The 17,633-nt window shown below is 39.8% G+C and overlaps 1 protein-coding gene across 1 annotated transcript; it reads right to left on the bottom strand.

Moving 5' to 3' along the window:
• Positions 1 to 2,822: 2,822 nt before the first annotated feature.
• On the bottom strand, positions 2,823 to 3,860 carry LOC149065895 (speckle-type POZ protein-like). Its single transcript, XM_089253321.1, has one exon. The coding sequence runs from the start codon at positions 3,858 to 3,860 to the stop codon at positions 2,823 to 2,825; it is 1,038 nt and encodes a 345-aa protein (XP_089109447.1).
• Between the last annotated feature and the right edge of the window lie 13,773 nt (positions 3,861 to 17,633).

A 17,633-nucleotide genomic window follows, 5' to 3' on the forward strand; every position in this document is an offset into this window, starting at 1 on the left:
CCCCCCCCAAATTGAAAATGAAATTATAAAAACTAAAAACTACGAATATATATATATACAGTCAAACCTCGTTAATGAGTCACTCTTGGGAGAGCAAAAATATGACTTAGTAAGCGGAGTGACTCGTTAAACGGAGTAAGCCATAGCTGTGCCAATTCCTGCCTTCCTACGGATGTATTCATGCAGGAAATACCAAATTTTAGTTATTTAAACGTGCTCAATCATGAAAATTGATTACTCGAATTTCTTAATTAATTAATGCTTATTTGCTACATAATTACGCGTTTGAAAACACAAAAATAGTACCTTTCCGATTTTTCAAAATTCGAAAATTTTTCCTTGTACTCCCTTTATCTTAGCGAATGCAACTTTATGTCATTCCCGATTTTTCATACTCAACCACTAACGCTGCTTTGTTTTTAATGGTGAACGAATTTTTTTAAATTTGGAGAACATTCTGACAATAGGACGAGAGCGGACACAAAAAAAAAAACTACAGGGTGATCAGCGAATAAGCCCTTATGTCAAAATTAAATATCTCTACAACAAAGATCAATAGAATTATGCGGTAAACGGTACGTTTATTAGCAAAACTGTAAGAATGTTCTACAGAAATTTCGAAAATTTAGTTTTTTTTTTAATTTTTAAAAATTTAAAAAAACAAAACAAAACTGGAGATTTTGGGGTTCCGGAAATCCTCATTTGTGTGAAGAGAAACCACTGCATTCGCCTAAAGTTACTGCATGGGCTGCGGTATGCGCCATGTGTGCTGACAAATTGTTCCAAAATAGTAACGTAACGTTCAGTAGTAATCGTTGCTCGCACGAAGAAGGGGCCGATAATGCCTGTGGCGCATACCGCAGCCCATACAGTAACTTTAGGCGAATGCAGTGGTTTCTCTTCACGCAAATGAGGATTTTCGGAACCCAAAAATCTCCAGTTTTTTTTTTTTAATTTTAAAAAATTAAAAAAGAACTAAATTTTCGAAATTTCTGTACAACGTTCTTACAGTTTTGCTAATAAACGTACCGTTTACCGCATAATTCTATTGATCTTTGTTGTAGAGATATTTAATTTTGAAATAAGGGCTTATTCGCTGATCACCCTGTATATTGTGTATGTCTGGTGAAAACTAGAAAAATAAACTTCATGATTTTTTTTTCTGTGATGAACACCAGGGTTAATAGATGCTCTACAATAGTCTAGCCAATATGTGTTTCAAACGTCAAAAAGCAGCTAAAAATATTGAATTTCCCCCTATAAACTAAATGTAAAAAAACAAACAAACAACGCTGGTGAATTTCTGCCATGGATACAGCTTTTTCAGCTAATGCTGCCCAAAAACCGCAACTCTCTAAAAAAAAAAAAAAATTCTTGCTGAACCATTCCCAAATAAGAAACAGCCTAATGTTGACAGAAGGATTCTGTTAACAAGCCTGTAGTAAAAGGTATGGATGGGGGAATGGAGACGGCTTCAGTGGCTTCTGCTTGAGAAAAGCTATAGGTATAATAAATCTTTGACACAGCAAGAGTGAACGACGAACTTTCGTGTATATTGTACGAAGAGTTTCGGATGTGAATGGTAATTTTCGAAAGGGTGCTTTCGCAAAAGTGACTTATTAAGCGAAGTAGAGTGACGCATTATCAAGAGTTCAATAACATTAGTACCCCCATAGAGGACACCAATTGAGACTTCCAAAAAGTGACTCGGTAAGCGGAGTGACAGGTTAACCGGGTGACTCACTAACGAGGTTTGACTGTATATATATATACAATAAAACCTCGTATAAGTCGTCACTATGAAAAAGTTTGAGCGAGAGGAACAGATTATTTTTATGGCGCCCATTAAAAAAAGAGAGCTTGTTATTATTGCCATATGCTTAAAAGTCACCATAAAAGCCTGTGCACCAAATACCAAAACGGTAGAGTTCAAGTAACGAAAGTTACGCTATAGGGAAGTTCATTTGCCGACTAAGGTTTTTGAAACTCTACGGACTGTTCGAGCTAAACCTGATTTCTGCATGGACCCCTCTAATTCAAGGCTTCAAATTTTAACAAAATATCTTGGTAGAAAAATCAGACAGTCTTTCCAAAAAGTTGAGGTCTTCTAATGTTTATTGTTTCCTGCCCAGGACCCTCCCCACCCAAGTCAAAAGTAGATCCTGCGTACGAGATTACCTTGTACTTGTATCATGAACTACTGATGAAGAATTAAAATGCTAAAATATTAAATTTCATGTCTATGTAAAATTAATGTCCAACAGTTCTGTTGTGAAGAAAAGCTAACTATTCTATCAGTTGCTATGATTAGTCTAAATTAAAAATTACTAGTACGAATCAAAGTGTACAATACATTTTACCACAATAATTTAAATAATTTCTAAGATCAAATAATTTAATTACTTAATCAGATTAAATAGTTTTTTAAGATCGAAAAAGTAAGAAATTTCTATTAATTTCTGTAATTTTCATTCATGTTTTAATAAATGTTGTATTATTTTACATTTATACGATTTTCACAATGTTGCAAATCAATATCAATGTTGTCAATATCAAAATATTGATACATTGAAAAATCCTGTTTCACGGCCCTCTCCCCATTCGCCACCAAACTGTACAAATGACTCAATAACTTCTATTGAGTCTGAACTGAAATTTATTAATTAAAAGCGATTTTAATGAGAGATTTTGGTACAAAGTTTTAGATTAAGGAAATTAAATCGAATTGATAAAACATTGATTAAAGTACCGAAAATAAGGCAATTACCCTTGGAATGCCCACCACGTGGGGAAAATGACTCACTCCAGGACACTCACGTGCCTCATGGCAAAGTTGACATTTTGCGTAGTATGCCCAAAATCAATTTCGAGTCATAATTTCGTTTATCGAGGGAATTCTCGATCCCAGAGAATTTAGTCTTGTTGGCGCAAATGAAATCAATGGCTCTTTCTCTCAACTCTTCAGCGGAACACATGTCCGCCAGAAGCAACACGTCGATCACGTTGGCAGTGTTGAGCGACATCGTTAGGTAAATGGCGCAATGCTCCTTCAGATCATCGAGCTGGTAATAATCTGATGCTTTCAGCAGATCCATGGCTTTCTGGGTGTCGAAGTCTGGCAACGAGCACGAATACACGAAATCCAACAGGTACTGCATCGTCTTGACGTCGACGTCGCTTATCTCGATGACTTTGGTGTTTTTCTCGACTGTCGAGTGTTCGAACATCGCCATGAAGACCGGAGACCGGGCAGCAAGGATCACGCTGTGCACCGGGATCTTGACACCTTCGACAAGGATCTCGGCATCGCACAATTTCCCGGATTTTCTCAGGGTAGCGTAGTTGTCGATCATCTGCAGCATGGATATCGGTGGTTCCGGCTCATAGTACTTGTCAATTTCTTGTACGTTGCACGTTATGTCCAACTCGATAACCAGCACGTCGTCGCCTTCCATGTCTTTCTTCAAGTGCTTTATTTTCGGCAGCTGCTGCCATGAGTAACTCGTGTTCGGGTAGAACCTGTGATCGTCGGAACGATGGCACAGCTCGCGGTCGTCACCGTTTTTCAATTTCAGTTCGAAAATGGTAAAGACTCCATTCCACGGCCCTTCAATCATCGTCAATCCAAGGCCTAGGTGCGTGGTGACGTCGGTCGTGGCATTGAGCGTCAACGTCCACTTGCATTGCTCCCCGTCGCTTTCGCTCGGAAAAAGCGGCGTCGGCTTGTCACTGACTTGACAACCGAAGTTTTCGACGGTCCATTTGAATGAGCATTTTTCCATTGTCATGGAAGAGGAATAGGCCTTTTCTTTGGACTGAAGCAGTTTCTGCTCGTTCCCGTGGGATCCTTTCTCTGCCATCTGCACAGGAACTAACTATTTTTTACACTAAAGGCACGAAGGTTGTGTGACTATTAACTAATTCAGATATCCTTGTGTTTCCTTTAATCGCCAGCGTTTCCTTTGTGATAAGGCGGGATAGTTTTAGTTTCTACTGGCGGAGAGAAAAAGCTAATAAAAAATCATTTATATGTATAACTCTGTAACAAGAGCGCCTCCTGGTGAAGAAAACTCCATGCACGGTCTTCTCGCGTTGAATCTTTCTAATTTATTTTATTGATGTTGATTTAGCAGTTCTTGGATAGTCTGTGTATCACGATAGAGAAAATGAAATGCAAACTCTCACTGAGATATAATTTTTAATTGGGTTGCTGTATTTTTGAAATATATGACATCCATATTTTTATGGGCATCTTGGTAAATATAACATATTTGGAAAATTGGCCGAATGAATGGATATTGCCGTTTCAGGAAATGAAAAATTCATCTCTGACATCTCACGGGGACTCGAACCCCGGTTGCTCGTTCGGCAAACGAGAGACCGGGGTTCGAGTCTCCGTGAGGAAACGGAGATGAATTTTCCTTCCCTGAAACGCCGTATCTCTTCATTCAGCCAATTTACCGAATTTTTTTGTAATCTAATGACACCACTCTGTGATTTTAATACTTCTTTTCCGGTCTGGGCTCACGGCCTGCGAAATTGTTTTCCGCTATATCTCTATAGGTTCGCAACGCTAAAAGACGGCATTGGTATCGTCCGTCAGCTATTCCAAAGACAAATCCGATGATATACATTTCATTGCATCAGTAGTCACCACGCGATTCAAGGTACAAAGAACGTATTCACGTCAGAACCACGATTTTTTTTTTTTGAACGTTAATTGTAGTTTACCAAATGCTTGCTAACTGTATGATAATTTGATATATGATGGCTTTTAACTTGCGGTTTGAGAGAAGGGAAGTGGGGGAAGCAATTATAACTAAAATTCCCTAATGGACCAGATTAGCCAGCAGGTGAGAATTTGTTCATCTATGACGTAAACTATGGTTGGTATCTAACAAAACGTATGACTTTTTGTTTTAGATCCTCTGGATCACTTAAAAACAAAATCCACACCACATTTTTAGTTTAGAGAGAAAGAAAATAATTTTTTTACAATAGCAAAAAATTTCCAAATTCACACGCGCACACACAAAAACCCCTTGGGGATTCCAGCTTATACAATATGGGGGTCTAGGTCAATTCGTCGCGATCAACTTGTCGCACGACAATTCGTCGCAATCAATTTGTCGCAGCGTCAATTCGTCGTGCTACAAACTCGTCGCGGTACAAATTTGTCGCAGAGTCAGTTCGTCGCGGTACAAATTTGTCGCAGAGTCAGTTCGTCGCGGTGAAAATTTGTCGCAGACTCATTTCGTCGCGGTACAAATTTGTCGCAGAGTCAGTTCGTCGCGGTACAAATTTGTCGCAGAATCAGTTCGTCGCGGTACGAATTTGTCGCAGAATCAGTTCGTCGCGGTACAAATTTGTCGCAGAGTCAGTACGCCGATCAAATAAATTTTCAAAATTAAATTTTCACCGTATAAGCCGCACTCCCGCTTTCTGGCGGGATCTCCATTTCTCGCAGCGAGGGGCGTTGGGCGAACACACCAAGATGATAAATTACGATAAAATAAATTTTCAAAATTAAATTTTCACCGTATAAGCCGCACTCCCGCTTTCTGGCGGGAACTCCATTTCTCACAGCGAGTGGCGTTGGGCGAACACACCAAGATGATAAATTACGATAAAATAAATTTTCAAAATTAAATTTTCACCGTATAAGCCGCACTCCCGCTTTCTGGCGGGATCTCCATTTCTCGCAGCGAGTGGCGTTGGGCGAACACACCAAGATGATAAATTACGATAAAATAAATTTTCAAAATTAAATTTTCACCGTATAAGCCGCACTCCCGCTTTCTGGCGGGATCTCCATTTCTCACAGCGAGTGGCGTTGGGCGAACACACCAAGATGATAAATTACGATAAAATAAATTTTCAAAATTAAATTTTCACCGTATAAGCCGCACTCCCGCTTTCTGGCGGGATCTCCATTTCTCGCAGCGAGTGGCGTTGGGCGAACACACCAAGATGATAAATTACGATAAAATAAATTTTCAAAATTAAATTTTCACCGTATAAGCCGCACTCCCGCTTTCTGGCGGGATCTCCATTTCTCACAGCGAGTGGCGTTGGGCGAACACACCAAGATGATAAATTACGATAAAATAAATTTTCAAAATTAAATTTTCACCGTATAAGCCGCACTCCCGCTTTCTGGCGGGATCTCCATTTCTCGCAGCGAGGGGTGTTGCGGGAACACACCAAGATGATAAATTAGGATCAATGCCCATCCCAAAGCACAATTTGCCTAAGGGGTCATTCAAGTATTACGTCAGGATCGGGGAGGGAGTTTCGGATTTGTTGACTTTTGATGGCGGGGGGGGGGGGTTGAAGGTCGCTTACGTCATCAACCACCCCTTTTTGAAGATATGAAATATTCTAAGCTTCTGGTGAAATTTTGCTGACGGGGGAGGGGATGGGGGTCAGTGTTTTGCTGATTTTTGCTGACAAGGGGGAGGGGGTCAAAAATGGCTGAAAATCTGCTCACGTAATACTTGAATGGCCCTAATTCACTATTGAATATGTATCTGCCATGTAGGGAATACATCTTTGAGGAATTTTTTACCGACAATATATCTAAGGCTAGCATTACACTATGAAAGTGTTCTAAAAGTCCTTTTATAAAACTTGAAAAATTCAACCAATAAGATTATCGGTTGCATTTGCTCGAATGTAACCTATGAACTTTATTGGTTGGATTTTTTGAGTTTTTAACTTGAGCAACTTATCCGGTGCAAATTAAATTTTGAAAATGTATGTGATCGCAATTTATCATCTCGGTGTGCGCCCCAACTCCCCTCGCTACGAGTAATGCAAATCTCGAGAGAAAGCGACAAGTGTGGCTTATCCGGTGAAAATGAAATATTAATTAAATTAAATTATTAATTATTTCAGGTTCTTGTGGAGATACTGTAGTGGTTAATGTTGGTGGGAGTCTCGATTCCACATGGGACAGATACAAGTTTACACTTAAAGACAGCCTCCGCTGTACTGTAATTTGGGGAATATCATAAACACCGACATTTTTTTACAGAATTTTAAAATTTTATCATAGAAAAAATGATTTTTTTAACATTTACAATAATTAAATAATAAAACATTAATATCAATTGTAATTTTAATTTCGATGTAATTTCGATGATTTTTTTCGAAATGACAAAAAAAAAAATTTAGTAAACTGTGTGCATTTCTTGATGGAAAAAAACTTTTCTTCATGTTTATTTTTTCACGTATGAGACAAAAAAACCTACATACAGATCGCGTGACGAGTTGACTCTGCGATAAATTGACGTCCCGACGAATTGGTTACACGACAAATTGTCACTGCGACGAATTTGTACCGCGACGAATTGGCTCTGCGACGAATTTGTACCGCGACGAATTGGCTCTGCGACGAATTTGTACCGCGACGAATTTGTATCGCGACGAATTTGTACCGCGACGAATTTGTATCGCGACGAATTGGCTCTGCGACGAATTTGTACCGCGACGAATTGGCACTGCGACAAATTGATGCGCGACGAGTTGAGCGCGACAAGTTGATTGCGACAAATTGACCGGCTACGACAATATGGATTTGAATTTGTATTTAGTACCGTTTTCGGTTGACATCTCTTGAAGAGTTTTGCAAAGTCACAGAACATACAGACATTTCTTATTTATTTGATTAATTTTAATGGTATTATTTGAGTTCACACACGTGGTTTTGCATTTGAATTGTTCAACATCTTGCAATTAATTAAAAAAAGGAAGAAATGGAAACAATCTTCACGAATATTACTTGTCATCAATCAACATGTTTCACGATGCCATTGACCATTGGAACAATGTGGGGTTCTGCTTGTATGGATCAGAAGTGTTCGTTAATTACTGCCTGGTGATCCATTTGCAGAAAAAGTTCAATAATTCCAACAGCATACGTGATACAGTTTTGACAACAGGCATAGAATTTTCATAGATATCGAAATAAAAAATATTATCGTCAAAATAGTTTTATTCCAAGTCGGCAGGTGACGCTTTCGTAACAAAAAACCATCATAGTGTTATTACCCGTCACTAGCAAGTGTAGCTATTCCGTCAATTTAATTTTTCTTTCATAATAAATATTTATAGAGCTTTATAACAACTAAGCGTACGAACATAGTGCTGTCAGGTTTCCGATTCTGCAAGTCGGCACCGTTGCTGATTGGATAAAAACCTGAATATGAGGTTTTTTAACCAATCCGTAACAACACCGATTCACAGAATCGGAAACCAGCGTGCACTATGCTCATACTCTAAGTCATTTTTGTGGAAGTACAATGAGGGCGAAGATAAGGGTTATATCAGCTCGGTATTTCATTCCAAGAATAACGGAAACTGTTGAAAATTTAAGAGTATAGTTCGAAAGAAAATATCACATATGCAATAAAATGCATGCTGAACAAATAAGTGTTTTTGATTGCATTTTCTCAAGTCATTTTGCTCAGTTTGCCAGAATTATTTTCCACCTTAACCCCCTCAGTCGCTACGTCGCCTATGAAAGGCACTAAAAAAGCACTTTCAAAAAAAGTCCACCTAGCTAAAATGAGCTCACAGAGAACTCAAAATTAGTTTTAAACGAATAAAACATTTGATAGCAATATATTCGTACTCTTCTGTAGGGAGAAACTAATTTAGGGAAGTTCCACGGTTAAAAATAATAACGTAAAATTCAAAAAGGAATTTTTTAGATTCGGGCAAGAGTTTGATATTAATTCTGAAAATGGTTTTTGCGAAATTAAAGACATGGGCGGAGATACGGGGGGAGGGAGGGATGGGGGGGGGAATTACCCTCGCAGCGTCAAAGATAGGGTCGACTGATCTAATGTATATATGAATTGACATCATCATCTTCGTGCCCCTTCCCCCCCAGACTTCCAAGACTATCTCCGCCTATGATTAAAGATACGGCATTCAGTCAGAATAACAAAATTTGTTGCATTTGAGGATGAAGATGAGATGAATGCTTACGAAATGCTCTCTAAGTACAACACACTATAACACATTATAGAGAACATCTTTTGTCAACACATCGGCAATGCTGAAAAATGTTTGTTCGAAGAAAATTATCTTAATGGTGATAGAGTTGTGATATTCATACGAGAGAGAGAGAGAGAGAGAGAGAGAGAGAGAGGAATATTAGAATTTCCTGGCTGGCTACATCTAGAAAATTCTGGAAATTTTTCTTATAGAGACAAAGGGTGCTGAGCTTAATGTTATGAATCTTAATCGTTTCCAGGAGCGGTCTTAGGGCGCCGAAACGCGTTAAATATACATTACTAGAAAAATATCTTTAAGATACGTATTTATAAAAAAAATATCTATAAAATTTGCTCCTCTCTTGGGGTCACGTTCTTGGAGCTTCCCGCATTTACCGATAGGTGGCTTCGTTCGGATGGGATCCATCTAAATAAGAGGGGGGTCTGGGAGGTTTACGATAGTCTTACTATCGTTACCTTAGGTCAGGTTTTTTACTACCAGACCACGTAGTCGGGAATGCGGGTTAGTTAATGATAATCACAACAGTACTGACGGGGAATTACTCACCTCTGACTTGGATGGCTTCTCGATTGACACTAAATCACCTGGTAAATTAAAATGTGTGTTAATAAATGCCAGGAGTTGGGTAATAAGAAAGATTTTTTAGAAACTATGATAGTTGTGGAGGGCCTGGATCTTATAGCCATTATAGAATCTTGGGCAAACGATGGGGATGAATCTTTCTTACACATCTCAGGATACGATACCTTTTTGAGAAATAGATCTGATAGGAAAGGGGGTGGAGTGTTGATATACGTGAAATCCTGTTTGAAGGCTAGAGAGTGTAACGTGAAGAGAAGTGATATTGAAACTGTATGTGTTGAGCTTGAGAACAAAAGACGTCATAAACTTATTGTTGGGGTTTGTTACAATCCACCGAATAGGGATCAAAACTACATCGCCAAATTGCACGATGAAATTTCCTACATGTGTAAGCGAAAGAGGGTTCTCATACTAGGGGATTTCAATTACCCAGGTATTGAATGGGAGGACCTTTCATCTGGAAATCAGTATGAAAGAGACTTTTTTAAGTTGGTGCTCGGAAATTTTTTGTATCAGCATGTATCAGAAGCCACTAGGGGTACTGCTATTTTGGATTTAGTTCTTACTAGTTCTGAGGATCTAGTTGAACATGTTTCGGTGGGGGAAGAGTTTTCTTCCAGTGATCATCGTATCGTCAGATTTCACTGTAACTTTTCCTCGGGTAAGGTTGATAACAAAAGACTGGTTCCTTGTTTTCGGAGAACTAACTTTGAGGTTTTGCGAAGAAGGTTAGCGGAAGTTTTCAAAGACCGGTTGGAATCAGTAGAGGTGGTAAGTCAATGGGAAGAATTTAGTACGAAGCTGTTCTCTGTTTTGCACGACGTCATACCCTTTGTTCGAAAAAAGCGTGTTTGTACATCGCACCCTCTATGGTTCACGGATAGCGTGCGGAACCTTTATCTTGAAAAGAAAAGAGCATTCAGAGAGTATAAAAGTGGACGAGGTGACCTATCATTGTTTACTGATAAAAGAAGACTGTTGAAGAAAGCGATAAGGGATAGTAAAAAGGAAGTTGAATCTTGGTTGGCAGATAACATTGGCTCTGACCCAAAATCATTTTTTCGGTACGTCAATAATGGATGTAAGGGGACAGTTGGCCCCCTCTCGATAGGAGGCTCTAGGGTAGAGAGCAATGTAGGCATGTGTAGTGGAGCAGTCTTGGAGTCTCCTTGAAATAGTTATGCTCAGAAAAAGGAGGATTTATAAGTGCCCCCCCCCCTATTCGGTTCGGGGAACCACCCAAGTTGCCTCAGAAGAGTTAGGGGGGGGCCTGACCAAGCTGCAGGTCCCGGTGCTTTAACTAGTGTTTACCTGCCCCTTCTGTTTCTTAGTACTGGGTCTGAAGGGATAATTTCAAATGAAGTTCATGAGTTTTATAAATGAAAGAAATCACACACATACGGAAATATCACTGTAATTTAACCACTTTTATTAGCATCTTAGCCCGTACGTGATGCCTGCACTCTGCATATTTTACCATAAAATTCAATCAAAATGAGTGTGAAGAAGAGATTCTTTGGATGAGTACCCTGCATAAATGTGTGCTGTTTTGCTTTTTTAATGTTTTTAAATCTGTTAACTAAACCAAACAAGTTTGGTTTTATGCTTGTTTACAAGTTGAATAGCAGTAATCCCATTCTAGGAAGAAAGCTTTTCCTACTTCTTCGTCCCTTAATATCCAACCAAGAGGTGAAGGGGGGGGGGGGATGGAGACGATCAACACACCAAGAGTCTGATAATATGGTAGAATAAATCTGTCCCGTATTTTATAGGACAAGAAATGACTAGCAAAAATTTCCTCCTCCGACACGATTTGCGCCTGGGAGTGGGGGGGGGGCTGACTACTGCTTTTGCGCCAGGCGTCACTTGGTCTAAGACCGGCCCTGATCGTTTCATTAGAAAAGTTGTCATCGTATCATAGCCGGCTCTCTTCAGGAGAGAAAAGATCCGCACTCTAACTAGTAAAATGAAAGCCACAAACCCCGCCTGTACGTAATGAAACTCATGCCATGGACTACGAGCGGCTTGATTTTCTGAACATCATACAACGGTGGTTATAAAATCGAATAGAATGCTTGGTTTCCCTTTTAAGAAAGTCTCTTCGCGTTCTCCTAAAGTCATTCTTCCACTTTTCCGAGGCCAAGTTCGTATTGGACTGGAGTATGCCGTAGGACAGTACCTAGAGAGGAACATAGACTTGGTTAAGAGGGGCAGAGCAGGGCCGTCTTCAGAGTATCATGAGCCCCGGGCCAAGTGGTTTTTCGGAGACCCTACCTCGTAAATCCTAGAAAATTTCAACCGAATCTAATTTTTGTGAGGCCCCACTTCTCTTGAGGACCCCGGGCCATGCCCGGGTGGGCCCATGCGTTAAGGCGGCACTGGTGCAGAGAAGAATTGTTCAAAATTTTCAACTGGATGGGTAGGATGGACCATGAATTATTAATACACCGGTATGCAGCATAAATACAAAAAAAATATGGTACCATACATAAGTCATGCATTTTCATGCGAAAATCCGGTTTTAAACCAACACCCGATTCTACTTTAAATATCCTAATAGATAGTTTTGTTTATGTTCGACAGGTGGCAACACAAGTCCGTCTAGCTCAACTCTTTCCGGAATGTTCACAATAACTTATACAGGGTGATTCAGAAAACATGGGAAAAACTTTAAGAGGTGATAGTACACACCACTACAAACAATTGTTATCAAAGAATGCATGATATAACATGAAACACGCAAATGCGCGTTTCGAAACGGCCGCTCCGCAAACGTAAAAACGGCATTCCTGGATTTATCGGGAGAAAAAGAACACCATGCATCCAAATGTAACCCGGCGAAGAAGAAGAAACCTTATGCAAATCGGAGTCACAGTGAATAAAAGGCGTGGACGCCAGCCCTATCAAGTTATTCCAGCGCGAAACCGTTCTAACAGTTGTAGCGTACGGGGTAATGTACGGGCGCAAATGTTTTCGGATTGGGCAACCGCCTGTGGGGAAAACGTTCACCGTACATTCGTGCTGCCTCTGTGGTACTTCCATTTGCAGCTTCGTAAATATTGGTTTTGCCGGTGATGCCCTGGACCTCCCCCCTTCGGGGAGGGGGGCCGAAGAGCTTACGTTGCTTCTTGCGACAGAGCCTGGGTGTCTCGCGGTTTCCCCAGTTTTTCAGCTCCGTAAATGAAATGCATGTCTGCTTTCTCAGTATTACTTAAGTGCGCCATTATCCCGTACGGTACAACTGTTAGAACGGTTGCACGCTGGAATAACTTCACAGGGCTGGCGTCCGCGCCTTTAACGCATGCATTAAAATAATGCATGGTTAAAATAATGCAGTTAGACCATGCATTCTTTTATGGCAATTGGTGTGTACTATCACCTCTTAAAGCTTTTGCCATCTTTTCTGAATCACCCTGTATATATAAAATAACATGTCCTGATTCACTGATCGCCGATCCGAAATCGCGCTGAAGCTATGAATATGAAATTTGGGCAGTAGCTTTACTTCATGACGTAACGATTCACTAAGAAGGGGTTTATCGAAGTTTGACTTCTGACGGGGGTCATAAGAGGGGTTCAAAGGTTATATGGAGCAATCATCGCTGAGCACAAACCACTGAAGATATTACTACCACCAGTGGCGTCGGAGCCGGGGGTGCTCGAGCACCCACGGAAGTTTGTAGAGCGGGTTCGAGCACCCACAGAATATATGAATCTCAAGACGGGCACCCACAGGTTCGAAACAGTTCCGACGCCCCTGACTACCACTGATATATTCAACCACTGAACTCTATTGCTCAGTAGTATATTTTATAATACAGAAATTAAGACAGGGTTTCTCGAAATTCAACCCCCCAATGAGGGATGGGGCCCATGAGGGGGTTCAAATGTTATATGGGGGATCATCACCGAGCAATTTTCATATTACTAAATTCACGCGAGCAAATCCACTTGTAAAATATAAGTATGAAGACTATAATACTCGTTCGATTACGGTTGTCTCGGTGCTTTACGAGTTCCCAAATGAGTCACCAAGGTCATTGCGGAAAATGCCCAGAATATCCACGTGTAAAATATAAAACGCCACGACTTCGAGGATGTTAGTGTACAAACTACCCTGTCATATGGCGGTCAACTATTTACTGACCACCATCCATTTATCCATCCCGCCAACAGATACAGAGTTTTATATGTAGACTAGGCCCTACACGGTCGTATTACATCGGAACACATTCAGGATGTCGGTTTATTGCTCGTTACGGTCTTGTCTAACAAGGTCAGAGTTATTTTTAATAACGGGTTATCGGGATCATTCCCCGTCGGACTTCATGGCCAAATATCTTGTGAGGTGGAGACCTTCGAATCGAGATCGCGATATCGGATCTATTCTTATCATAAGCAGCGACTGATTATTGTGTGTGTTGCCGTTTTTTCGGTCCCTTCATTTAATTGGCGACCTTTCTCTTAAACAAGAAGAAAAGAATTCGCGTACAAACGTCATTATTATTATTTGACGGCATGGCCATACTCCGTTAGTTATGAATCCAACGAATGTCCGTGTATCTTCGGATCTATTGTGTTTAAGACGTACAATGAGAATGCACAGGAAGTAGAAATCGCTTCTCAACATGGAATGCATCGCTGAGCTTCTTGCATCGAGAGTATGCGTATCGTGTACTGATATATGTTATAGATGGCGAGGTTATTAGGCTATTCAATGTAGTCAAAGGGTGGTTTGAATTAATTCTCTATGAATTCGATTGAATGTCCAGTTAATCACAGAGAGAGAGAGAGAGAACGATACGCATCGCTCGCTCTTTTCGTGGCTTGGATATGTTGGTCATTGGTATTTAGTTCCTGGAAGATCTTCCAGAAAAATTTCTGGTGGCCAAGAATATCCGCCCCCCCCCCCCGTTCGAAAGGATGAGTTGCGTCGAAATGTTGAAGTCTAGAAAAGAGGAATTTTGTCTAGAAATGAGTCTATTAGATGCTGCCATCTAGTTTTAGCATATTAGCAGCAAGTGAATTTTTCTTAAAATGTATTTTCTGAATACTATGCGTTTGCAACTCACATGATGAGAGTTATAAAGTGGACCCAGATATGGTCAAATATAATTTATATCGTTACACCAGGACCGTAACTAGCCATTCCTGTGTCCAAGAATTTGCATTCAGACCCCTTCTGGGCCATACTTGGGTCCCGAATGGCCCATTTAGGCCCATTCTGCACCCCTCTCCAAGCAAGTGGGCCCTGTGCGGGTGCACTTGCTTACTTACGCCACTGCGTGACACGGTCACGTATATCATAGTTTGACGCGTTTTCTCGTTTTGATAGCACAAGACGACATTTTTGTGAATGGTGTAGTTCGATAAATCATTGTTGCGTCCGCCTTGAGTATCTTAGTTCGAGACATTAAGTCCGTCGAGTATAGCATAGTTTGAGAAACATAGTTTTGGGACATGGTCACTTATAGCATAAATTTGGTACATGGTCATGTTGTACAGCATAGGTTAAGACATGGTCGCAAACTGCACAATTCTAGAGATGGTCACATATAGCACGGTTCAAAGCATGGTCTCACATAGAGACATATCGAGACTTAATGTCTCAGTAATGTCACAGTTTGAGACATGGTCAAGTTCAAGGATCCATTGTCCAGTTTTAATTGCTCGATATGCCTTGGTTCGACAAACCATAGTTTCGTCTGTGGTGCGCATTCCAGTTCGATGCATTAAGTCTGTCAGTTATAGCACAGTTTTGAGAAATCACTAGAAATGTCACACAATCTGTTTTGGACACAGTCACGTCTGTCATGTACAACATGGTTTGGGACGCGGCCACGTTTGTCACGTATGGCATAACCGATGCATGCTGCCTCTTCTGTAATAGCCGTATAGCAAGTCAAGAAACATGAACAACAGTAGCATACACTGTAATACGAGACATGTTCAAGTTCGAGAAGCCATTGCCGCATTTTTTATAGTTCGAGACACCATTACCATGGATGGCATAGTTCGAGTCACGTCTGTTAAGCGCAGCTTAGTTCGGGGCATGGTCAGGTCCATTCATATAAAGAGACATGGCATAACGCGACATGTATAACATTAATGCGAGGTAACGACATGGTATAACATTAACGCGAGATGTTAATGGTGCTCCCTCTGGGGTAAAATGTTTTTTTTCCTCTTCTTTTTTTCTTCTTCTTTATTACTTTGAGAAAACAAATGCTTCCTTCGGGGAACCCCCGTATGGCGAATCATATCCACCGGGCCGAGGTAAGTTACTCATAAAGACACATGGTAACGTTTACCACAAACAGCATAGTTCGAGACATTGTAAAGTTTTAGGAGTCATAGTAATGCAGAAAATCAGTGCTATGCAATTCATTGTTTTCAAATCCATCGCAACGTTAAAGATCATTCAAGAAAACATTTTTCTGGAAGGGGGGGGGGCAGTTGTAGCAAAACATGGTGTACATTCTTCAAGTCTAGGAGAGAAGGGAACACCGCGACTTTAAATTGACTGTTTCACCGTGGATTAAAGAATTATCTGGTTACACACTCGTTGCACTAACATGATAGATCTCCCACACACACGGGAAACACGTGTGCAGCACATTGTTACTCCCCCCCCCCACCCCGGTGATGCCGAGCTAAAAATGAAAATGCTAGAAACGTGATATTTTTAATAACTTTGGAGTTTTTTGCTCGTCAGTCATGGATGCGCTCCGAGAGGAAAAAATTCTATTTTAAGATTTATTTACAGTAAAACATTCCGTGTGTGCGAAATGTTTTTCCTCGCTTATTACTTACGGAACGAGAGCACCACCATTTCTTTTTTATTTTCCCATGTATATATAGTTTTATCTTAGTAGGAAAATGATTTTTTTTCTCTTACAAAAGAAAGGCCCGTTCACCCACTTACAGAACAGATCTTCTTCTGAATGAGTATTTTTTCTTGGAATATTTTGATGGTCGACCATCATTACGGAAGCATTATTTGGTAACGAGGAAAATATTTCTTGCCATCATATTTAATCAACTCGGAAAATGTATTTTTGTCGTGATGCGTGAATTCGTTATAACGAAAATATACTTAGAATAAGGATCTCTTTTACGGGTTAATAGACTTGAAAAAATGGGGGTGGAAAAATTTGCTTCCTCCTGGATTCTTTTACAGATTGGCTCAGGAAATACAACTTCTTCAAGAAATGTATGTGAAGATGTTTTAAATAAAATTTTATTCGTGGAATATTTTTTGTTTTTTTTTAATTTTTGCTTTGAGAAAATTCTGATTTAACAAGATTTAATTTTTTTAAGCATTGATCTCAACACAAGTATCTTTTCTAAGCATTGATCGCAACAAGTATCTTTTCTAAGTATTGATCGCAACACAAGTATCTTTTCTAAGCATTGATCTCAACACAAGTATCTTTTCTAAGCATTGATCTCAACAAGTACCTTTTCTAAGTATTGATCTCAACAAGTATCTTTTCTAAGCATTGATCTCAACACAAGTATCTTTTCTAAGCATTGATCGCAACAAGTATCTTTTCTAAGTATTGATCGCAACAAGTATCTTTTCTAAGCATTGATCGCAACAAGTATCTTTTCTAAGCATCGATCGCAACAAGTACCTTTTCTAAGCATTGATCTCAACACAAGTATCTCTTCTAAGCGTTGGTCTCAACAAGTATCTCTTCTAAGCGTTGGTCTCAACAAGTATCTTTTCTAAGCATTGATCTCAACACAAGTATCTTTTCTAAGTATTGATCGCAACAAGTACCTTTTCTAAGTATTGATCGCAACAAGTATCTTTTCCAAGCACTGATCTCAACAAGTACCTTTTCTAAGCATTGATCTCAACAAGTACCTTTTCTAAGTATTGATCGCAACAAGTATCTTTTCTAAGCATTGGTCTCAACAAGTATCTTTTCCGAGCGATTATCTTAACGATTATTAAAAAATGGTCTTAACAGAGATATATTTTTTAAAAATTATTTCAGCAAATGGCGTCATACCCAAAA

The sequence above is a fragment of the Pholcus phalangioides genome, unplaced genomic scaffold, assembly GCF_987345545.1.
Source record: "Pholcus phalangioides strain wild (caught in Gottingen) unplaced genomic scaffold, Ppha-v1.0 ptg000037l_1, whole genome shotgun sequence".
Lineage (NCBI taxonomy): Eukaryota > Metazoa > Arthropoda > Arachnida > Araneae > Pholcidae > Pholcus > Pholcus phalangioides.

Coding starts and splice junctions, on each gene's coding strand:
- LOC149065895 (XM_089253321.1), bottom strand. CDS start 3,860: ATGGCAGAGAAAGGATCCCACGGGAACGAGCAGAAACTGCTTCAGTCC.